This window comes from Pleurodeles waltl, chromosome 9 (genome assembly GCF_031143425.1).
Source record: "Pleurodeles waltl isolate 20211129_DDA chromosome 9, aPleWal1.hap1.20221129, whole genome shotgun sequence".
In the NCBI taxonomy this organism is placed as follows: domain Eukaryota; kingdom Metazoa; phylum Chordata; class Amphibia; order Caudata; family Salamandridae; genus Pleurodeles; species Pleurodeles waltl.
This window is the reverse complement of record NC_090448.1, coordinates 31,322,231-31,346,327: the sequence shown is the minus strand read 5'-3', so window position 1 is coordinate 31,346,327 and position 24,097 is coordinate 31,322,231. Positions and strand designations below refer to the sequence as shown.

The 24,097-nt window shown below is 45.9% G+C and overlaps 1 protein-coding gene across 1 annotated transcript in view; it reads right to left on the bottom strand.

The window, feature by feature from the left end:
* The window catches only part of QARS1 (glutaminyl-tRNA synthetase 1), a 343,605-nt gene that overhangs the window by 116,375 nt on the left and 203,133 nt on the right, over nt 1-24,097 (bottom strand). The window contains exons 13-16 of the mRNA XM_069206197.1: nt 8,632-8,740; nt 7,091-7,221; nt 4,465-4,557; nt 2,453-2,590 (exon numbers count right to left, since the gene is read on the bottom strand). Coding sequence (XP_069062298.1) covers nt 2,453-2,590; nt 4,465-4,557; nt 7,091-7,221; nt 8,632-8,740 — 471 coding nt within the window. The remainder of the gene's footprint in view (nt 1-2,452; nt 2,591-4,464; nt 4,558-7,090; nt 7,222-8,631; nt 8,741-24,097) is intronic.

Genomic DNA, 24,097 nt, shown 5'->3' with positions numbered 1-24,097 from the left:
CCGCCCCCGCGCTGCTGAGGGTGTACTTTTTGTGCTGACTTGTGTCCCCCCCGGTGCCCTACAAAACCCCCCTGGTCTGCCCTCCGAAGACGCGGGTACTTACCTGCTGGCAGACCGGAACCGGGGCACCCCCTTCTCTCCATTGAAGCCTATGCGTTTTGGGCACCTCGTTGACCTCTGCACCGGACCGGCCCTGAGCTGCTGGTGTGGTAACTTTGGGGTTGCTCTGAACCCCCAACGGTGGGCTACCTTGGACCAAAAACTGAAACCTGTAAGTGACTTACTTACCTGTGAAAACTAACATTACTTTACCTCCCCCAGGAACTGTGAAAATTGCACTAAGTGTCCACTTTTAAAACAGCTTATTGTGTTTTATGTGAAAAGTATATATGCTAATGAAACGATTCAAAGTTCCTAAAATACTTACCTGCAATACCTTTCAAATGAGATATTACATGTAAAATTTGAACCTGTGGTTCTTAAAATAAACTAAGAAAATATATTTTTCTATAACAAAACCTATTGGCCTGGATTTGTCTCAGTGTGTGTTCCTCATTTATTGCCTGTGTGTATGTACAACAAATGCTTAACACTACTCCTTTGATAAGCCTACTGCTCGACCACACTACCACAAAATAGAGCATTAGTATTATCTCTTTTTGCCACTATCTTACCTCTAAGGGGAACCCTTGGACTCTGTGCATGCTATTCCTTACTTTGAAATAGCACATACAGAGCCAACTTCCTACACTTACCTTCACCAGGAGGAAGAGTCTAAGTGTAGAGACATGATGGGATCTGTGAAAGAGTGCAGTGAAGTAAAATTACCACCTACACCGGGGTGAGCTCTTCATTAAAAGCAGGGGGAGGGGGTTAAGATTAAAAAACAGTGAGATGTGTTGGGGGTGAAATATATATATCTCCCCTTCACATCTATCAATATGGCCGACACGTTTCAGCCTACTTGCGCCTGGATAGGTCGTCAGCTTTCTTCAGTACCGTAATGTGTCAGATCCCCGATGGTACCAGACAGGACAATCCCCGATAGGATTAAGGATGTACGTTCAATGACTTATTTAGTCTGGAAGTGAGCTGTTATTTCCTTTGATGGGGAATGCTAGTGCCCCACAGGAGGCGGAGAAGAGGCAGGCCAATTACCAGTGCAGCTTGTGAAGCTTCTTGCCCGTGCTCCGCTCACGGCGTCCTCCCCAACCTGCATATTCTGCATAACATGCCATGATTGGGGTTCAAACCATGAGAAAAACAGACTCATTTATGACACAGATGGAATGCCCGAAAACTGAGAGGGGGCCCTCCTAGCCACCCCAAGGGGACAGGGTACCGTGACACAGATAAACAAGAAAGTCCCCAGAGGAAACAACAATCAACACACCCTTTCAGTTCAATAACTATTCACCAATACACCACCTTAACTGTACTATGTCACCCAATCACTCGCTTCAATGATTAGTCTCAGATAAAGGAATCAGTAAAATTATTTGATTTAATTAAATAATCCCATAAAACTACAAGGTCCCTCGAATTTACAAAATCAAATTCCCCATAATAAATAAAAACAGAAATGTTAAATAAAAACCCAACATATAAAAAACAACATAACACGAGAGAAACAAAAAGACAGAGCATCCGTTTTCATCTATTGTCTTCCAGCTGTCCCAATATTGGTATATACAGGCCAATCGATTCTTGTGAACAATCGAAATTATGCCCGTTCCAATAATGCTGAGTAAAAGGGAAGGCTTGAATAAGTAGGTGGTCTTGTGATGTTTTGTCAGCAGTGATCTGTCGGATTTATGTTGGATGCAGACCTGAACAGTATACGTTGGGAGTATATTCATTTGTCCTGAAGAAGGTGGTGGAAGAATTTCTATATGACCACCGAAACGCGTTGATGCTAACTGGACTGCTGGACCGATTGGAACGGGCATAATTTCGAATAGGGATTGTGTACAAGAATCGACTGGCCTGTATATACCAAAATTGGGACGGCTGGAAGAGAATAGATGAAAACGGATGCTCTGTCTTTGTTTCTCCCGTGTGATGGTGTTTTTTATATGTTGGGTTTTTATTTAACATTTCTCTGTTTTTATTTATTATGGGGAATTTGATTTTGTAAATTCGAGGAACCTTGTAGTTTTATGGGATTATTTAATTAAATCAAATAATTTTACTGATTCATTTATCCAAGACTAATCATTGGAGCGAGTGATTAGGTGACATAGTAGAGTTAAGGTGGTGCATTGGTGAATAGTTATTGAACTATTTTATTTTATTGAACTGAAGTGTGTCGATTGATGGTCGTTTCCTCTGGGGACTTTCTTGTTTTACAGATGGAATGCCCTACAACGGAGAACTCCAGGAATAAGGCAGAAGTTTCTTTAGGAGGGCTCCACAGTCACTTTTGTGCATAGCAGGCTAGTGTGCAGCTCACCTAACGGCGCCAGTCTCCACTAGTTTGATGATCTTCCTCTTGGACACGACGGTGTACGTGAGATTGAGGCGGCCGTACTCCCACTGCACAGGGCAGTATACGTCCAACGCATTACAGAGCCAGAAGTAAGACGAGCGCCTGCCGGTAAGGAGAGAAACTTCAGTGAGGAGCTGTTTTTTTTTTTTTACATCTTTAGTTTGGAATTTTTTCATACATTCATACCAACTAGGACCAAACTAATACAGTGAACACATAAACCTCATCTCTCAATTGCGGCCACACATTTCACTTTATGCAATCTTTTAGCCAAATTCTCCAGCGAGGGGGTTGGTGAGGCAGGGAAATACTTACTAGATAAATATTTCTTCCTCAAGAGCACCTCAACCCCAGCCACATCCCTCAGGCTGTCCAACTTTCAGGCAGTAGTGTCACTAAAGTTACTACGAGCATTCAGGTGGCAACATTATCATCCACTGTGGCAGGTCAGTCACCATAATTCCCCATATTAGGATATCTGATGTTGCTTTTAGATCTCTACTAACTGCCTTCAGACCCATCTCCTCTGCCATTGCCTGCCCCACAATATCCTGCACCCATTCCCCCTTTTGTGGAGGTCCCTTCTGTATCCAATGTAGAGTTATGCAGGGTTCAGCCAATACCAGACCTAATCATGCAAACTTGTGCTGTCTTTCCCTTTGGGATCATACTCAAATATTGTGTTGGCATACATTCCAATGGTAAGAAAGTAACACTGCGTAACTATTGTACAATACACTCCTAGAAACTTGTAGCTTTCCTACAGGACCAGGTCATGTGGAAAAAGGACCCAACGGGGAGGGAGGGTGGCCCACACCGCGGTCATGCAACAGATTCTTCTGGGTAAGTTCTACGCAGTTTGGCAGGGTCAAGATTTGTATAATGAGATATATTGAAGTGTATTCACTTGAATCAAGCATTACTTAAAATCTCCTTCACTTGAGCGCAGGCTTTAGTTTAAACCATTCGGTATCCATGTTATGTGTTTGAATGTCTTCTTCTCACTGTTGCTGCACTCTTATGGTATCTTTCCTCCAAACTTTTTTGTTCGTTTTTAATGCTTTTTGTATTACAGCGACCAGCTCTCTACTCCCACCCATGGACAGGAGAAGTTTAAGGGTCTGAGAAGGCTTCGGACCTGTGGGGAATACACCCAAAGCAATGTTCACCAACATAAGCCAATGAATACCTAACCCACTCATAAACTGGTCAAACTCTGACAGGATCAGTGTGACCACCTAGCGCTGACGTCAGACAGAGCAGGGTGTCACCTGAATACGTAAGATACCATGTGTTCCACTCCAGCGAAACACTATCAGCATAAACTATTCCTGAGTGCTACTGGCAGTGCCAAGGTGAACATGGGTCAAAGGTGGCATCCCTGTCTAGTGCTGGGTTCATGGTGCTGGTTCTTAGTCTGGACACTGGGTTGGTATATAGTAAACAAATCCAACCCAAACATTTCTTCCCAAACTATACCCTTACACAGGCTTATACTCAGACAATGAGAAGCAGTCTAGCACCCAAGACTGGCTTACTGATGCTGGTGGCTCAAAAAAGAAAAAGAAAAAAAAAAAAAAAAAAAAGGTTCTGAGAAATGGCCATGGGATCATTCACCACCAGTTGGTTCAGATTATATATTTCGTGGAAAAATATATGCCACAAATAAACCTTTCTCTGCATGATCATTTGTTGTGGACTTTAAGTGGATTGCAGACCAATATCATCCAACTAGCTTTTGTTTTACATCCAACACTAGCTTGTGTTTAGTTAAACAGTCTCTAAGCTTGGTGTGAATAAAGTCAGACAGTTGCCTGCAGATACACTGAATATTCACCTTTGCTACAGGGCACCAAGGTGGCACGAACCATCTCTTGCCAGTTCCTCAAGAAAGCATTATAGCAGAAGGCTACATAACAGCAAATTTGAGCTACCCAAGACTTTTGAGGTATTTCTTCCCTTCCAATCACTCTTACCTGGCCTGGAACTCTTTGGTGCACAAAGAGTGGGTGATGTGTTCAATGGAGTCACATAGACAGTGTGTGTAGTCGTAAGTGGGATATATGCACCTAAAAAGGAAATAAAAGGCATTTTAACCAAATATTAAAATCAGTCGGCCCTCTGCCACGTAACACTGTCCTTGCCCAGGTCAGTGCCCCGTGTCACTGCCCCCGTGGTGGCTACAGACGTGTGCCACTGCAACTCTTTACCACAGCCCTGGTCATTGCCTTTTCCTAGCCCTTCTGAGGGAGCCATTTCACTTTCCTTCCAAGGTTTGTCTCCCTTTATCTCCTCAGACAGAGGTCTCTTATTCGGTCAAACAGGAGTCAGTATTGAGTGAGTATCTTGCTTTGTAAATGAAGAGAAGAACGTATTAACATTTGTTTTTTGCATTTGGGGGTCTTATTTTTCTGATGGAGATGAACAACAAATCCTTGAAAAGCTGATGAACTCTGGAAAGCTGGCTGCACTGATGGCTTCTCCCTCAATACAACTGAAAATATTATTGAAAGGAATGTTCAAATTTGAGATAATTAAGTGCTAGGGCGAGAACTGTTGAGATTATCAAGAGCTAGGAAGAGCATGCCCCAAACATGTAGTTTTCGTTGAACTTTCTTTTCAAAGACAACTTAATATTCACGTCTTAGACAATGGATCAATTTTGTGTTTGATTAATGAATGAAAACCACACACACACTCTAAATTATGTTTGCAGGACCTGGATTTCTACTGGTTACTTTGTGTCTCTTACCAGCCCTCAGTATTTTTTTGCATCTCACAAACATTACTACTTTGTGTTCTCTTATTTTTATCGAGTCAATATATATATATTTTTTAAAATACCTACCAAATGAGCCAATTTTGTCTTATCTGCAAAAGAGAGCAGTCAGCCTGTATTTCTATCAAATCAATTAATTTTATTCCATAGCATGTAGCCTTCTGTGCAGTAAAACAAGTTGTTCCCTTTGATAAGTTCATTCACGACAACCATTCGCACCTGTTACAGCGAAATGTGAAGTCATTTTTTTTTAGCGGAATAAAGATCTGTACCGGTCACTCATCCATGGGCCATTACAAGCAGTTTGCCAACTTACCAATAGCTATGATAACATTTGATAAGAGTTTTGGAAAGTGTTTACAAAGTCTGCTGACAGCAGATTTAGTCTGGACTAACTAGGTTCACTAACTTAGAGAACATTGCTGCCGGAACAAATGCTGAGGCGGGAAGCCAAAATAACTTCTAAGCCAACTAAATATCTATTTCTCACTAGAACCTGAGGTTTTTTTGTGTCATTTTAGTGGAGTACAAATAGCTTGATTTTAGGAGTAGGGAGACTTAGTCGCCCGCCACCATCATTTTTTCCTTAATGTGGCCTTGCCTAGCACATTGTGATAACATTCTGAAGGGGTGAGCCATTTTGGCACCAAGTATTATGTTGCCATACTGACTTGTCCCACTCTACTCTTCTTAGGGAGCATTATTGGACTCCATCGCCCTCTGGTCATTGTGGCTCTGGGGCAGTTTCAATAGGAGATGCCAAACTACAATGCACTTAATAGGACGTGAGGTGACCCAAGCAAAGGGTCGGTCTGTGCGAAAGCTGCAATAGCACAGAAACCTAAGGGTCAATACACTGTAGAGGTCTCGCTGCTTTATTCTGGCATCCTTTCTCGTCTCTGCAGCCACGAAGAAGTCAGCAGAGGGGTTTTAGGCATGCATGCCAACCTGTAAAATAAACTGGTAGCCCTGGCACAGAGTAGAACAACTGGTGGGAAGATCTACCACCGTTGACAGTCATTAGGTGAACTTCATTGGCAAACATTACAGAAGACAGAATTCACAACGTGGAGTGAAAAATAGATTGTGTCAACTACTTCACACTGAAGGAAAAAAAAAAAAACACAAACTGGATTCATGTTCTGACAACTCCAGGACGGAGTTTGTGATAAACTTCACAAATGCACCTGATGCCAATGATAATTTCCCTTTCAGTTGTCCGCAAATGAAGCAAAGGTACACCCTGCGTAAGCGGCGTGGGAGTGGCTGATCAGACATAATTCTAAGTACAACTGGCAACGGCTTGATGACAAAAGAGAAAAAAATTGCTTTCCGGAGCTTTTGCACTTTTGTATTTACATTCGCATACATTTTCCAGGCCTTGGAATAATTTAATACATCTTAATTTACTAAACACATTGCTATTTAAGATCAGAAACAGAATATTAAGAATTTTGCCAAGTAATGAAAAGCTTGGACAAGTTACTAGCTGAAAATGTAATTTTGTAACTAAATTCCAAGCCTTAAATGCTTCACAAAAGCAATAACTCAGGTGTGTTCTAGCTCTCTCAATTTCTACACCAAACAAGAACAAAACAACTATTTCATTTTAGTGTTTAAAATACACATTTCTCAACTACGTGTTTTCATCTGGAATCAGCATTTGAAGAACTCTAGTTCTCAGGAGTCATCTCCCACAGGTAGACAAAAGGATTCAGGCGAATAGCTCAGTTTTGGATGAGGTTAAACCTAGGAAGCGGCTGAACTTTGGTGCCCGCCTAGTGCCCACGGCCTGAATTCACGAGCAAAGGTTCCAGACATACCACTGGTCTCCAGTTCTGTGGTGAGGCGTGTACTTGATACGGTATGCCACTGGATCCATCTTCCCATCTTCCATCACCAGTTTCATCCTCAGCGTGACCTCGCCCTCTGCAAACTTGCCTTTTTTCATTCCCTAAAGCAGACATTGTAGCACAAATGAAAGACAACTGTAACCTTGCATGCAAATTGCCCCCTCCCTGAGCAAGGGAGTGTTGTAATAACTACATACTCAAGAGGACACAGGCTACTTCCTGGAAAAAGCTGGACTTTTTCAGACACAGACAGCAGAGTTTACAATCCTCTTCTTTAGCAGAGATTGAAAGTTGGTACTAGTCAGCACTGGGGGCACCCCATGTTTTCTACATTTGCATGAGAGGATTCCTTGAGGGATTGGAGACTGGTTACTCCAGTCTTCCTTTGAAGACCAGGCCCATTTTTGAAACATTCTATTTGGCTTCACATACTGTGCACGAGTGCGTTCAGGGAAGGACTGGTGCCTGCTGCTAAGGTCATGACCCCATCCTATGTCCTCCCCTCACACCACTTTTGCAGATACTTCCTTAAATAGTAGGCAGATGAGCCACCCTCAACTCCAAACATGCACAAGTTTGTGCGCCTAGTCTGACCAACGCGCGATGCCCCCTCAGCCTACCTTGATAAATCTCCACCGCTTCCGACTCCAAGTCAGGGCCACTGGAATTATGTGATTCCGCAGCCACAAGACATTCCGCGTAATTATGAAGTTTATGCACTTAGAACAAAATCCATTATCTACCCCATTATTTGCAGAAGAACAGAAAAATGTTTTACCTCAAAGGTTTCAAAAGTTTCTGAAGTATAAGCACCACACACGGTGCCCTGGCAGACACACTGCACCACACACGGGGTTGTGGCAGACACACTGCACCACACACGGGGTTGTGGCAGACACACTGCACCACACACGGTGCCGTGGCAGACACATTGAAAGGTTAACTGGTAATTCTTCAGTTGCCGATTGCATTATTCCCATTTAAAATGGTACTCAGGAGGGCAAACCTCTGCCCAGACAAACTTAAAATTTATTCAAATAGGAGTGAAATAATTCCATCATATAATTGGCCACATTATTCTGCATAATTTGCCTTTTCTTCCAAATATAATTTAGTTAGCACTGCTGCATAATTTGTTTCTCTAATGCTGCTGCTGCATAATTCCAGTGGCCCTGGCCCTGGCCCAAGCACCCGATTAGCGTCCCCCACTCCACAAACCCTGTTGCTACTCATAGGATGGCACTATACCGTGCCCAAAAGAAAAGACCACCACTGGGTTTAATGCAATCTTGCTTTACTGTTGCCAAGTGCACAACTGGCGCAGTGGAAGTTTTACACAATGTATTTTATGCAACTGTGAGTCGTAAACACATTAGTCACTATGAGGAATTGTGCGGGAATGGTTTGGGGCTCACCGAGTGCAAGCATCCTTGTATCAGTGGAAGGTGGTAGCGAGGTGGTACCATCCCTGGCGGTCTTACACAGGCACTGGCCACAGGCTTCACACTTACCTCAAAAAGCAAGAGAGACTCTTCAACAGGCCGATCTCTCCAGGGCGAAGGTGGAGGGTTGTGCCCTTTGATTTCATCCACTTTCTGGTGACATGCATAAGCATGGCCTCTAAAAAAGGAAGCAATGAAAGAAAATCAAGTTTATGGATCCACAAACCATGAAAATCACTAAAGACCACTTATTTCAGGCAAAAATAATAAAGGAAGTACATGACTTGAAATCGAGCCGGCGAAGCGTTAGTATTTTTTAGACTCTCATCTTGTTGTGAGGTATGTCCCACTGTCCGATGCTTAATTCATCACAACCTGCAATTTAGTGAGAGTCCAAAAAGGAACTATTTGTTTTTCCTAAAAATATCACAAGCCAGACAAGTTATGAAAATAGGATTCAGCTCAATACAAACAGCCTCACTTGCTGGTTCTCAGTTACACAAGTCAGAATAAATACAGTAAGAAAATAAACAGATTGAAGGATTTTGTCAAAAGAGAAATATATACATGTAAATGGAAAAGCAGAAAATTCAAGAAACAGTGGAACGATTGACCCCTTAAAAAGTCAGGTGTCGCCCGGACCCAAACAAAATGATGGATATGATGAAAATGTGTTGCAAAATGTTCCAGGTCCAAACGGAGAGAGAGGGTACTCATTCGGTGTAGAATGACCCCACTGTACCTTTGTAGGAAGTTGGCTCTGTATGCACTATTTCAAAGTAAGGAATAGTATGCACAGAGTCCAAGGGTTCCCCTTAGAGGTAAGATAGTGGCAAAAAGAGATAATACTAATGCTCTATTTTGTGGTAGTGTGGTCGAGCAGTAGGCTTATCAAAGGAGTAGTGTTAAGCATTTGTTGTACATACACACAGGCAATAAATGAGGAACACACACTCAGAGACAAATCCAGCCAATAGGTTTTGTTATAGAAAATGAAAATGTCACTTACCCAGTGTACATCTGTTCGTGGCATCAGTCGCTGTAGATTCGCATGTTTTGCATAGCTCGCCATCTGGTGTTGGGCCGGAGTGTTACAAGTTGTTTTTCTTCGAAGAAGTCTTTCGAGTCACGGGACCGAGTGACTCCTCCTTTTGTCTCCATTGCGCATGGGCGTCGACTCCATCTTCGATTGTTTTTCCCCGCAGAGGGTGAGGTAGGAGTTGAATTGTAGTAATAGTGCCCATGCAATGGAGTGACTAAGTATGTACCTATTTAAGGTTGAGATGATACATATACAAATAGTTGAAGGTAACTTCCAAACTGCTACAGGCTCCCGGGGAGGTGGGTGGGCACATGCGAATCTACAGCGACTGATGCCACAAACAGATGTACACTGGGTAAGTGACATTTTCAGTTCGATGGCATCTGTCGCTGTAGATACGCATGTTGTGCATAGACTAGTAAGCAGTTATCTCCCCAAAAGCGGTGGATCAGCCTGTAGGAGTGGAAGTAGTCTGAAATAATGTTCTTAATACGGCTTGACCTACTGTGGCTTGTTGTGCGGATAACACGTCTACACAGTAGTGCTTGGTGAATGTGTGAGGCGTAGACCATGTGGCTGCCTTACATATTTCTTGCATTGGGATGTTTCCTAGAAAGGCCATGGTAGCACCTTTCTTTCTGGTTGAGTGTGCCCTTGGTGTAATGGGCAGCTGTCGTTTAGCTTTAAGGTAGCAGATTTGGATGCATTTAACTATCCATCTGGCTATACCTTGTTTTGATATTGGGTTTCCTGCATGAGGTTTTTGAAATGCAATAAATAGTTGTTTAGTCTTTCTGATGTTCTTTGTTCTGTCAATGTAATACATCAATGCTCTTTTGACATCTAATGTATGTAGTGCCCTTTCAGCTACGGTATCTGGCTGTGGAAAGAACACTGGAAGTTCCACTGTTTGATTTAGATGGAACGGTGAAATAACCTTTGGCAAAAATTTAGGATTAGTCCTTAGGACGACCTTATTCTTGTGTAGTTGTATAAAAGGTTCTTGTATTGTAAACGCCTGAATCTCGCTTACTCTTCTTAGGGAAGTAATGGCGATGAGAAATGCAACCTTCCAGGTTAGGAACTGTATTTCGCAGGAGTGCATGGGTTCAAAAGGTGGACCCATAAGTCTAGTTAGGACAACATTTAGGTTCCATGAAGGAACAGGTGGTGTTCTTGGTGGTATAATTCTCCTAAGGCCCTCCATGAATGCTTTAATGACTGGTATCTTATATAGGGAAGTTGAATAGGTAGTCTGCAGGTATGCAGATATTGCTGCAAGGTGTATTTTAATGGAAGAGCAAGCCAGGTTAGATTTTTGTAAGTGAAGCAAGTAACCCACTACATGTTCTGGAGTTGTGTGTAATGGTTGTATTTGATTAATATGTCAGTAGCAAACAAACCTCTTCCATTTACTTGCATAGCAGTGCCTGGTGGATGGCCTTCTGGCTTGCTTTATGACTTCCATACATTCTTGGGTAAGTTGTAAGTGCCCGAATTCTAGGATTTCAGGAGCCAGATTGCTAGATTCAGCGATGCTGGATCTGGGTGTCTGATCTTTTGGTGGTGTTGTGTCAACAGATCTGGCCTGTTGGGCAATTTGATGTGGGGTACTACTGATAGGTCTAGCAGCGTTGTGTACCAGGGTTGCCTTGCCCAAGTTGGTGCTATTAATATGAGTTTGAGTTTGTTTTGACTGAGTTTGTTTACCAGGTAAGGAAGGAGAGGGAGAGGAGGAAAAGCGTAAGCAAATATCCCTGACCAGTTCATCCATAGGGCATTGCCTTGGGACTGTTTGTGTGGGTATCTGGATGCGAAGTTTTGGCATTTTGCATTCTCCTTCGTCGCAAACAAGTCTATTTGAGGTGTTCCCCAGAGTTTGAAATAGGTGTTCAGAATTTGGGGGTGAATTTCCCATTCGTGGACCTGTTGGTGATCTCGAGAGAGATTGTCTGCGAGTTGATTTTGGATCCCTGGTATAAATTGTGCTATTAGGCGAATTTGGTTGTGAATTGCCCAACGCCAAATTTATTGTGCTAGCAGGCTTAACTGCGTGGAGTGCGTCCCCCCTTGCTTGTTTAGATAATACATTGTTGTCATGTTGTCTGTCTTGACGAGAATGTATTTGTGAACTATTATTGGTTGGAAAGCTTTTAGTGCTTGAAAAACTGCTAGAAGTTCTAGGTGATTTATATGCAGTCTTGTTTGATGTACGTTCCATTGTCCTTGTATGCTGTGGTGATCGAGGTGTGCTCCCCACCCTGTCATGGAAGCATCTGTTATTACGTATTGTGGCACTGGGTCTTGGAAAGGCCGCCCTTTGTTTAAATTTATGTTGTTCCACCACAGAAGCGAGAGGTAAGTTTGGCGGTCTATTAACACCAGATCTAGAAGATGACCCTGTGCTTGAGACCACTGTGATGCTAGGCACTGTTGTAAGGGCCTCATGTGCAGTCTTGCGTTTGGGACAATGGCTATGCATGAAGACATCATGCCTAGGAGTTGTAATACCATCTTTGCTTGTATCTTTTGTGTTGGATACATGCGTTGTATGATGGTGTTGAAATTTTGAATTCTTTGGGGACTTGGAGTGGCTACTCCTTTTGTTGTGTCTATTATGGCTCCTAGGTATTGTTGTACCTTGCACGGCAGAATGTTGGATTTTGTGAAGTTGACGGTGAACCCTAGTTTGAAGAGGGTTTGTATGATCTGATTTGTGTGATTTGAGCACTCTATTAACGAATGGGCCTTGATTAGCCAGTCGTCTAGATATGGGAACACTTGTATTTGCTGCCTTCTGATGTGTGCAGCGACTACCGCTAGACATTTGGTAAAGACTCTTGGTGCGGTTGTTAATCCGAAAGGCAGTACCTTGAATTGGTAATGTATTCCTTTGAATACAAACCTTAGGTATTTCCTGTGCGTTGGGTGTATTGGTATATGGAAATAAGCATCCTTGAGGTCTAAAGTTGCCATGTAGTCGTGTAGTTTTAGCAATGGCAATACTTCTTGTAGTGTGACCATGTGAAAATGGTCTTATTTGATGAATGTGTTCACTATTCTGAGGTCTAGGATTGGTCTCAGCGTTTTGTCCTTCTTTGGTATCAGAAAGTACAGTGAGTAAACCCCTGTGTTTATTTGTGTGTTTGGCACTAATTCGATTGCATTCTTTTGCAATAGTGCCTGCACTTCTATCTCCAGGAGATTGGAATGATGTTTTGTCAAATTCTGTGCTTTTGGTGGTATGTTTGGAGGGAATTGTAGAAATTCTATGCAATAACCATGTTGGATAATTGCTAGAACCCAAGTGTCTGTAGTGATTTCCTCCCATGCTTTGTAATAATGACTTATTCTTCCCCCCACTGGTGTTGTGTGGAGGGGGTGAGTGACATGTGAGTCACTGCTTAGTAGTAGGGGTTTTGGGGCTTTGAAATTTTCCTCTATTCCTAGGGAATTGCCCTCCTCTATATTGTCCCCGAAAACCTCCTCTGTACTGTCCCTGGTAACTGGACGGTGTTGCTTGTGAGGTGCTGGCTTGTGTGCTCTGACCCCGAAACCCCCCTCGAAAGGGCGTTTTACGGAATGTGCTGTAATTCCCTCTGCTCTGCGGGGAGTAGAGTGCGCCCATGGCTTTAGCAGTGTCCGTGTCTTTTTTGAGCTTCTCAATCGCTGCGTCCACTTCTGGACCGAACAGTTCTTTTTCGTTAAAAGGCATATTGAGAACTGCTTGCTGAATCTCTGGTTTAAATCCAGACGTTCGGAGCCATGCATGCCTTCTGATAGTTACAGATGTATTAATTGTCCGTGCAGCTGTATCTGCAGCGTCCATGGAGGAGCGGATTTGGTTGTTGGAAATGGTCTGTCCCTCCTCAACCACTTGTTTTGCCCTATTTTGTAGGTCCTTGGGCAGATGGTCAATGAGATGTTGCATCTCATCCCAATGGGCTCTGTCATAGCGCGCAAGTAGTGCCTGGGAGTTAGCGATGCGCCACTGGTTTGCAGCTTGTGCTGCGACTCTCTTACCAGCTGCATCGAACTTGCGGCTTTCTTTATCTGGGGGTGGTGCATCTCCAGATGTGTGGGAGTTGGCCCTTTTCCTAGCTGCTCCTACAACGACAGAGTCTGGTGGCAGCTGTGTAGTGATGAAAGCCGGGTCTGTAGGAGGCGCCTTATACTTTTTTTCCACTCTTGGTGTGATTGCCCTACTTTTGACCGGCTCCTTAAAGATTTCTTTTGCGTGCCGGAGCATACCAGGGAGCATAGGCAGGCTTTGGTAGGAGCTGTGGGTGGAGGAGAGTGTGTTGAATAAAAAGTCATCCTCGACCTGTTCTGAGTGGAGGCTTACGTTGTGAAATTGTGCTGCTCTAGCCACCACTTGAGAATACGCAGTGCTGTCCTCTGGTGGAGATGGCTTCGTAGGGTATGCCTCCGGACTGTTATCTGACACTGGGGCGTAGTATAAGTCCCATGCGTCTTGATCTTGGTCACCCTGGCTCATGGTGGTGTGAGCTGGGGAATGTGATGGAGTTTGTGCTGGTGAGACGTTAATCACAGGTGGAGGAGAGGGTGGTGGGGTAACTTTTTTCACCACTTTTGTTTGTGGTGTCTGTTCAGTTTGGAACTCCAATCTTCTCTTTCTTCTAATAGGGGGAAGGGTGCTTATTTTTCTTGTCCCCTGCTGTATGAAAATACGCTTTTGCGTATGGTCTACATCAGTTGAGTGTAGCTCTTCCTCAAACCTATGCTTTTGCATTTGGGAGGTTAGCGAGTGCTCTTCTGTATAAGAGCCTGAAACTGGGTCGGTTGCAGTTTGTTTTGGCACCGAAACCATGTCTGCATCTTTTTTCGGCTCCGAGGTGACTTTTTTCTTTTTCGGGGCCGAAACCTCTCAGCGTCTATCTTCTTCGGTGCCGCTGTCTCGGCGTCGAGCCGTGTCTACACCGGTATCTCAGTGTCGATGCTTGTCTCCAGCACTTTCTCGGTCCCGAGAAGGCTGCGTGCCTGTGTCTCGACCGGAGTCGGACGATCTCGGCACTGTTTGGGCCTTTTTCGGTGCCGACGGTCGGTCACCGAATTTATGGGTCGAGCCATGGCCTGGTGGCAGTGGCGTCCCCTGGGCCTTGTAAATCTTCTTCTGAGTGGCTTTCGACGTCTTACTCACGGTTTGTGTATCGTCGAATCCTTCGGAGTCCGATTCTTGGATCGAAAAGGTTCCCTCCTCTTCTTGTTCCTCGAACTCCCAGTGGGCTGTCGGCGCGGACGCCATCTGAAGTCTTCTGGCTCGACGGTCTCGGAGTGTTTTTCGGGACCGGAACGCACGACAGGCCTCGCAAGTGTCTTCACTGTGCTCAGGTGACAGGCACAGGTTACAGACCAAGTGTTGGTCTGTATAGGGGTATTTATTGTGGCATTTGGGACAGAAACGGAACAGGGTCCGTTCCATCGGCGTTCTTCTGCACGCGGTCGGGCCGACCAGGCCCCGACGGGGGATCGAAAAACTACCCCGAAGGGCACCGGAGCTCTTCGATCTTCGATGCGGTGTTGAATCTAACTACGCCGATCCCGAACGCAACAATACTGACGAAAATCTTCCGAAATTAGCTATCTTTCCGTTCCGAAACTCGGAGCGACAGGAACACGTCCGAACCCGATGGCGGAAAAAAAACAATCGAAGATGGAGTCGACGCCCATGCGCAATGGAGACAAAAGGAGGAGTCACTCGGTCCCATGACTCGAAAGACTTCTTCGAAGAAAAACAACTTGTAACACTCCGGCCCAACACCAGATGGCGAGCTATGCAAAACATGCGTATCTACAGCGACAGATGCCATCGAACATATCTTTTCTTAGTTTATTTTAAGAACCACAGGTTCAAATTCTACATGTAATATCTCATTTGAAAGGTATTGCAGGTAAGTACTTTAGGAACTTTGAATCATTACATTAGCATGTATACTTTTTACATAAAACACAATAAGCTGTTTTAAAAGTGGACACTTAGTGCAATTTTCACAGTTCCTGGGGAGGTAAGTTTTTGTTAGTTTTTGTCAGGTAAGTAAATCACTTACAAGTCTCAGGTTTGGGTCCAAGGTAGCCCACCGTTGGGGGTTCAGAGCAAACCCAAAGTTACCACACCAGCAGCTCAGGGCCGGTCAGGTGCAGAGGTCAAAGAGGTGCCCAAAACGCATAGGCTTCAATGGAGAGAAGGGGGTGCCCCGGTTCCGGTCTGCCAGCAGGTAAGTACCCGCGTCTTCGGAGGGCAGACCAGGGGGGTTTTGTAGGGCACCGGGGGGGACACAAGTCCACACAAAAAGTACACCCTCATAGGCACTGGGGCGGCCGGGTGCAGTGTAGAAACAAGTGTTGGGTTTTCAATGGAAATCAATGAGAGATCAAGGGATCTCTTCAGCGTTGCAGGCAGGCAAGTGGGGGGCTCCTCGGGGTAGCCACCACCTGGGCAAGGGAGAGGGCTTCCTGGGGGTCACTCCTGCACAGGAGTTCCGTTCCTTTAGGTGCTGGGGGCTGCGGGTGCAGGGTCTTTTCCAGCCGTCGGGAAATGAAGTTCAAGCAGTCGCGGTCAGGGGGAGCCTCGGGATTCCCTCTGCAGGCGTCGCTGTGGGGGCTCAGGGGGGACAACTTTGGTTACTCACGGACTCTGAGTCGCCGGAGGGTCCTCCCTGAGGTGTTGGTTCTCCACCAGTCGAGTCGGGGTCGCCGGGTGCAGTGTTGCAAGTCTCACGCTTCTTGCGGGGAGTTGCAGGGGTCTTTAAATCTGCTCCTTGAAACAAAGCCGCAGTTCTTTTGGAGCAGTGCCGCTGTCCTCTGGAGTTTCTTGGTCTCTTGGAAGCAGGACAGTCCTCTGAGGATTCAGGAGGTCCCTGATCCTGGAGAAAGCGTCGCTGGAGCAGGGTTCTTTAGAAGGCAGGAGACAGGCCGGTAGGACTGGGGCCAAAGCAGTTGGTGTCTTCTTTCTTCTTCTGCAGGGGTTTTCAGCTCAGCAGTCTTCTTCTTCGGTAAGTTGCAGGAATCTAAATTCTTAGGTTCAGGGAAGCCCTTAAATACTAAAATTAAGGGCGTGTTTAGGTCTGGGGGGGTTAGTAGCCAATGGCTACTAGCCCTGAGGGTGGGTACACCCTCTTTGTGCCTCCTCCCAAGGGGAGGGGGTCACATTCCTATCCCTATTGGGGGAATCCTCCTTCTACAAGATGGAGGATTTCTAAAAGTCAGAGTCACCTCAGCTCAGGACACCTTAGGGGCTGTCCTGACTGGCCAGTGACTCCTCCTTGTTTTTCTCATTATTTCCTCCGGCCTTGCCGCCAAAAGTGGGGGCCGTGGCCGGAGGGGGCGGGCAACTCCACTAGCTGGAGTGTCCTGCGGTGCTGGAACAAAGGGGTGAGCCTTTGAGGCTCACCGCCAGGTGTTACAGCTCCTGCCTGGGGGAGGTGTTAGCATCTCCACCCAGTGCAGGCTTTGTTACTGGCCTCAGAGTGACAAAGGCACTCTCCCCATGGGGCCAGCAACATGTCTCGGTTGTGGCAGGCTGCTGGAACCAGTCAGCCTACACTGAACAATTGGGTAAAATACAGGGGGCATCTCTAAGATGCCCTCTGTGTGCATTTTTTAATAAATCCAACACTGGCATCAGTGTGGGTTTATTATTCTGAGAAGTTTGATACCAAACTTCCCAGTTTTCAGTGTAACCATTATGGAGCTGTGAAGTCCGTGTTTGACAGACTCCCAGACCATATACTCTTATGGCTACCCTGCACTTACAATGTCTAAGGTTTTGCTTAGACCCTGTAGGGGCATAGTGCTCATGCACTGGTGCCCTCACCTATGGTATAGTGCACCCTGCCTTAGGGCTGTAAGGCCTGCTAGAGGGGTGACTTATCTATACTGCATAGGCAGTGTGAGGTTGGCATGGCACCCTGAGGGGAGTGCCATGTCGACTTACTCGTTTTGTTCTCATCAGCACACACAAGCTGGCAAGCAGTGTGTCTGTGCTGAGTGAGGGGTCCCCAGGGTGGCATAAGATATGCTGCAGCCCTTAGTGACCTTCGCTGGCATCAGGGCCCTTGGTACCAGGGGTACCAGTTACAAGGGACTTACCTGGATGCCAGGGTGTGCCAATTGTGGAATCAAAAGTACATATTAGGTGAAAGTACACTGGTGCTGGGGCCTGGTTAGCAGGGTCCCAGCACACTTCTCAGTCAAGTCAGCATCAGTATCAGGCAAAAAGTGGGGGGTAACTGCAACAGGGAGCCATTTCTTTACAACCTTGCAGAAGGTTTGAAAGTTCTAGGACTAGGAGCTTGAACATAAATGTGTTTTATTTTTTTAAGGAGAAGGCTCACAACCTGTAAAACCAAATAGAATTAATCTATACTCTAAGGTGCTCGAAGGCTGAATCCAGGCAGGCGGTCAGAAGGATCACCACAAAGAACAGCCATGCAATATATGGATACACAAAGGACCACAGGAGACAGGTCATTCCTCGGTTAAACTAGACCTGATCGAGCCGGAAGAGGACTGACCGAGTACTAAAGAGATAGATCACCAATATACTGCAAGAAGTTGAAGTTTCTTCGGGATGCAACACGCCCATTAAACAACAAAGGGTTAGAAAGGAGAATGTGTTTTCCATTATCTCAATATAGTAGGCAGTGAATAAAGGGGAGGAAGAGGAGAACATGCCTGTAACAGATTCACTTTATCTGTCCTCCATTAAGGATACGCGTGCTGTATCTGTAATGCCTTATGGATTGCCTTCAGCCTCACTTGCTAAGTTGATCGCAAAACTTGGACCAGTTATTCAAATTGTTCTTAAACATCTTTTTATCAAGAGAAAACAATGTATGAAAATTCCCAATCCTCTACATAACAGCTTGATTGTTCCTCTTTAGAAAAGATCAAAACGTTCACCTTTTCTAAATCTAGTGCACCTTCTGCATAAGGTCCATGGGATAAAGACCCGCAGCAGCCTGATATAGATGGGAGAGAAAGAGCACAAGCACCTATGGATGTTAAAGTCCACCTCTTCCCCCTCCCCCCTTAAAACAAAACTATTAAATCCATTGACAAACATATCAAGTGCTCCACTTGTGGGAATCTTAAGAAATCCACCAACAGCCAAGCCCTGGAATACACTAGAACTCCTGGGTGTGTTGTGCACTACACAAATACACCATATACACAAACACAGATTCTGCTACACCCAGTGACAATTAACCCAAAAGATGAAATGTATTTTACTGTACTACACTGAAGACTGCTCTGCCAAAAGAGGAAGAAACTTCTTCCCCTCCATATGGCACTTGTAATGAGGAATAATCACGAGTTGAGACCCAAGAAGCTGGATGTACAACTATAAGAGAAGTCGCCCTTAACAGCCACTCAGGTAGGTGCAATACTTGTAGTAGAGTGACCTTGAATAGAAGATGGTATCAGCTTCCATGTAAGCAACAGAGATAGTGTAAGGAAATGCCTCCTTGGCATGGTTACCCCCTGACTTTTTGCCTTTGCTGATGCTATGTTTTGAATTGAAAGTGTGCTGAGGCCTGCTAACCAGGCCCCAGCACCAGTGTTCTTTCCCTAACCTGTACTTTTGATTCCACAATTGGCACACCCTGGCATCCAGGTAAGTCCCTTGTAACTGGTACCCCTGGTACCAAGGGCCCTGATGCCAGGGAAGGTCTATAAGGGCTGCAGCATATCTTATGCCACCCTGGGGACCCCTCACTCAGCACAGACACACTGCTTGCCAGCTTGTGTGTGCTGGTGAGAACAAAACGAGTAAGTCGACATGGCACTCCCCTCAGGGTGCCATGCCAACCTCACACTGCCTATGCAGTATAGATAAGTCACCCCTCTAGTAGGCCTTACAGCCCTAAGGCAGGGTGCACTATACCATAGGTGAGGGCAACAGTGCATGAGCACTGTGCCCCTACAGTGTCTAAGCCAAACCTTAGACATTGTAAGTGCAGGGTAGCCATAAGAGTATATGGTCTGGGAGTCTGTCAAAAACGAACTCCACAGCTCCATAATGGCTACACTGAAAACTGGGAAGTTTGGTATCAAACTTCTCAGCACAATAAATGCACACTGATGCCAGTGTACATTTTATTGTGAAATACACCCCAGAGGGCACCTTAGAGGTGCCCCCTGAAACTGTACCCAACTATCGGTGTAGGCTGACTGGTTCCAGCAGCCTGCCACACTAGAGACATGTTGCTGGCCCCATGGGGAGAGTGCCTTTGTCACTCTGAGGCCAGTAACAAAGCCTGCACTGGGTGGAGATGCTAACACCTCCCCCAGGCAGGAGCTGTAACACCTGGCGGGGAGCCTCAAAGGCTCACCCCTTTGTTCCAGCACCGCAGGACACTCCAGCTAGTGGAGTTGCCCGCCCCCTCCGGCCACGGCCCCCACTTTTGGCGGCAAGGCCGGAGGAAATAATGAGAAAAACAAGGAGTCACTGGCCAGTCAGGACAGCCCCTAAGGTGTCCTGAGCTGAAGTGACTAACTTTTAGAAATCCTCCATCTTGCAGATGGAGGATTCCCCAATAGGATTAGGGATGTGACCCCCTCCCCTTGGGAGGAGGCACAAAGAGGGTGTACCCACCCTCAGGGCTAGTAGCCATTGGCTACTAACCCCCCAGACCTAAACACGCCCTTCAATTTAGTATTTAAGGGCTCCCCTGAACCTAAGAATTTAGATTCCTGCAACTTACAAGAAGAAGAGGACTGCTGAGCTGAAAGACCCCTGCAGAGGAAGAAAAGAAGACACCAACTGCTTTGGCCCCAGACCTACCGGCCTGTCTCCTGCCTTCCAAAGAAACCTGCTCCAGCGGGGACCAGCGACCTCTGAATCCTCAGAGGACTGCCCTGCTTCAAGAAAGACTAGAAACTCCCGAGGACAGCGGCACTGCTCCAAAAGAACTGCAACTTTGTTACAGAGGAGCAGATTTAAAGACCCCTGCAAATCCCCGCAAGAAGCGTGAGACTTGCAACACTGCACCCGGCGACCCCGACTCGACTGGTGGAGAACCAACACCTCAGGGAGGACCCTCCGGCGACTCCGAGACCGTGAGTAACCAAAGTTGTCCCCCCTGAGCCCCCACAGCGACGCCTGCAGAGGGAATCCCCAGGCTCCCCCTGACCGCGACTGCCTGAACCTAAAGTCCCGACGGCTGGAAAAGACCCTGCACCCGCAGCCCCCAGCACCTGAAGGAACGGAACTTCTGTGCAGGAGTGACCCCCAGGAGGCCCTCTCCCTTGCCCAGGTGGTGGCTACCCCGAGGAGCCCCCCCCCCCCCTTGCCTGCCTGCACCGCTGAAGAGACCCCTTGGTCTTCCACTGAAACCTACAGAGAACCCGACGCTTGTTTACACACTGCACCCGGCCGCCCCCGCGCGGAGGGTGTACTTTTTGTGCTAACTTGTGTCCCCTCCCTCCCTCCCTCCCTCCCTCCCTCCCTCCCTCCCCCCCCCCCCCCCCCCCCCGGGGTGCCCTACAAAACCCCCCTGGTCTGCCCTCCGAAGACGCAAGTACTTACCTGCTGGCAGACTGGAACCGGGGCACCCCCTTCTCTCCATTGAAGCCTATGTGTTTTGGCCACCTCTTTGACCTCTGCACCTGCCCGGCCCTGAGCTGCTGGTGTGGTAACTTTGGGGTTGCTCTGAACCCCCAACGGTGGGCTACCTTGGACCCAAACCTGAGACTTGTAAGTGATTTGCTTACCTGTTAAAACTAACAATAACTTACCTCCCCCAGGAACTGTGAAAATTGCAGTGTCCACTTTCAAAACAGCTATTTGTGTTTTATGTGAAAAGTATATATGCTACTGTAATTATTCAAAGTTCCTAAAGTACTTACCTGCAATACCTTTCAAATGAGATATTACATGTAGAATTTGAACCTGTGGTTCTTAAAATAAACTAAGAAAATATATTTTTCTATAACAAAACCTATTGGCTGGATTTGTCTCCGAGTGTGTGTTCCTCATTTATTGCCTGTGTGTATGTGTAACAAATGCTTAACACTACTCCTTTGATAAGCCTACTGCTCGACCACACTACCACAAAATAGAGCATTAGTATTATCTTTTTTTGCCACTATCTTACCTCTAAGGGGAACCCTTGGACTCTGTGCATACTATTCCTTACTTTGAAATAGTGCATACAGAGCCAACTTCCTACAGATAGGCATCCTAAAACATCTACTTAAGGTGCAAGTAGAAGGCGCTGACCCATGTTGGCTTATACAAAAGAGACAAACAGAAAATCTACTTTAAGGACGGAAGCAGTTCATTCTGAGTAAATGGAAAGTGTTCTGTTTAGACCTAAGAAATTCCACAAGGTCTCTTGTACGGGACAAAGCAAGGGGGGAAAAAAACAGGAGCACCAAGTCCAGAGTACGATGAAAATATGACGCCCCTTTTGGTAAAATCTCAATGCTCTGATGGCTGCCCACCATCTACATTGGGTGGATCTGAGAAGAGCCAAGATAAAACCATCACAGTGAAATATCAAGAATTTACCACTCTCACAGGACAAATCAAAAAGTCATTTTGATATGCACCAGGGACTAAAGTTCTCCTGGACTCCGGCATACAACTTTAGCATACTCTGCCTTCTAGAAGTTTGGATGAATCGAGCCACCTCTGATGAACAACCCAAGGGCTCTAGCCTCGGTCTTTAAATTCCCAAGTCATATTCACAGAGGAGCTTCCTCTGAAAGAAGAAACGTCAGGTTAGAAGGACGCACCAGAAAATCTCAATGACAACCGGAATTACAAATGTTGTAACAGAGGAAACAAGGTCCTACGACTCCACGCATGGACTATGAAACAGCCTCCGCTTTTTGATCCCAGAATTACCCTGCCACATAAATCAAGGGACAGGAGGGATAAGCCCATAGAAAAGGTGTATGGGCCTGTGTATGCTACAGGATCTACTGCCCCAAGCACAAGTTTGTTGACAAGAACCTTCTTCGGGGATGCATGCACGTGTCCCAAACCTCCTCAGAGTCTCCAGAAACAGCAAGAGGCAAAGACACATGGTCAAAAAGGACTGGAAAAAACAGCTCAATATGCCTGCACTCCCATTCTCTGTCCTAGGCAGATCCTAGCTGGATAGAAAGTAGATTCTCCTCTGCCCAGGCACTTCTCAATGACACCATCTAGACTAGTCTGGGAACAGTGGGACTGCCAGATTGATTTTTGTATGATCTTATGACCCGATTGTTCAGCTATACACCTCCCAATCTGGGAGAAGAGGAGCAAAGGGGTTTGTAAACTGTTGCTAGTTTGCACCAATAGGAAGAAGTTTCTTGTGCCCGGATTAGCCAGCAACCTTGCACTGACTGATTTCCTAACAAGGTTCCTCAAACACTACAACTATAGGTTTAGTGTGGAGACAAATACCCCTGGCTGGACTCAAACATTGGCGCAGCTTTATAGACAGAGTTCAGGAATAGGCACCAGTTTGTCGTAGTCCTTTGTTTACAGATGCCAATGAGACAGCAGATTGTTCTCCCGAGGACAGGGGTGGAAGCTTGAGACTAGTTTTTTCCTGACTTGACTGGGAAACAAAAACATTACCCAGCCCTATTCTGAGTAGGGGCACTCTGAAGAGCTGGCTTTGTATTGGTAACAACTGAGAATTCATCCAAAAGGATTCCTTATTTTGTCAGCCGCGCAGACCAGCCAACCTGCTTCAACATCCTTGAAAGAAGCACCAATTAAACAGCCAATCCAGATGAGGAAAAACTGCTGACCCGTTTGCATATAAGTTACCCTCCAGAAGAGGGAGTGCTTTTGTGAACAGTCTCAGTGTCAAGGCAAGGGGTGTCCAGACGTGGGTCCCTGGCTCACTGTGCCACTGGATTCAAGCTAGCCCGGCTGATGAAGGGTGATACCCCGAAACCGGTCCCAGGATGCTTGTTTCCGGTTCAGGGAAGACCTTGCCTGGCAGTTCGGGCTGGACTGTTCCCATGGGGAGCAGGGTGAAGACTGATTTGCATATGGCCGGGTCCAAACGGGTGGAGTGGTGAGCAAAAGAACGATGGACTTAACCTAGATCTGTGGCTGGGGGTGAGTGTTTGAGAAGTTTCGGTGTTCCGGTCATCATGCTTTTCTGTTGCTATAGTCATGACTTGGAACTGGCTGGAACAGCAGAGGAGGGTATGAAGCTCTACTAAAAGTAAGAGGACGCATTAATGGCTTCTGAGACTTCTCTTAATGATGAACTCATGCAAATAACATGGCTAGTCAAGACGGAGGATCCCGTCACCGAAGCTGTAGCACAACCATCAAAAGAGGCACTAAAAGGAACCTTATCCGCTTTTTGATCATCAAAAGATGTGAAGTAGAATCCTTTCCTTGCTGAATCTTCTGCAAATGTCTGAAAATCACGTATCAGGAACTGAACAGCGCAAGGAGCAAACGTGTCTGCTCTCAAAGCAAAATCTGATGCAGTGTAAGATCTTTTAAGGTGT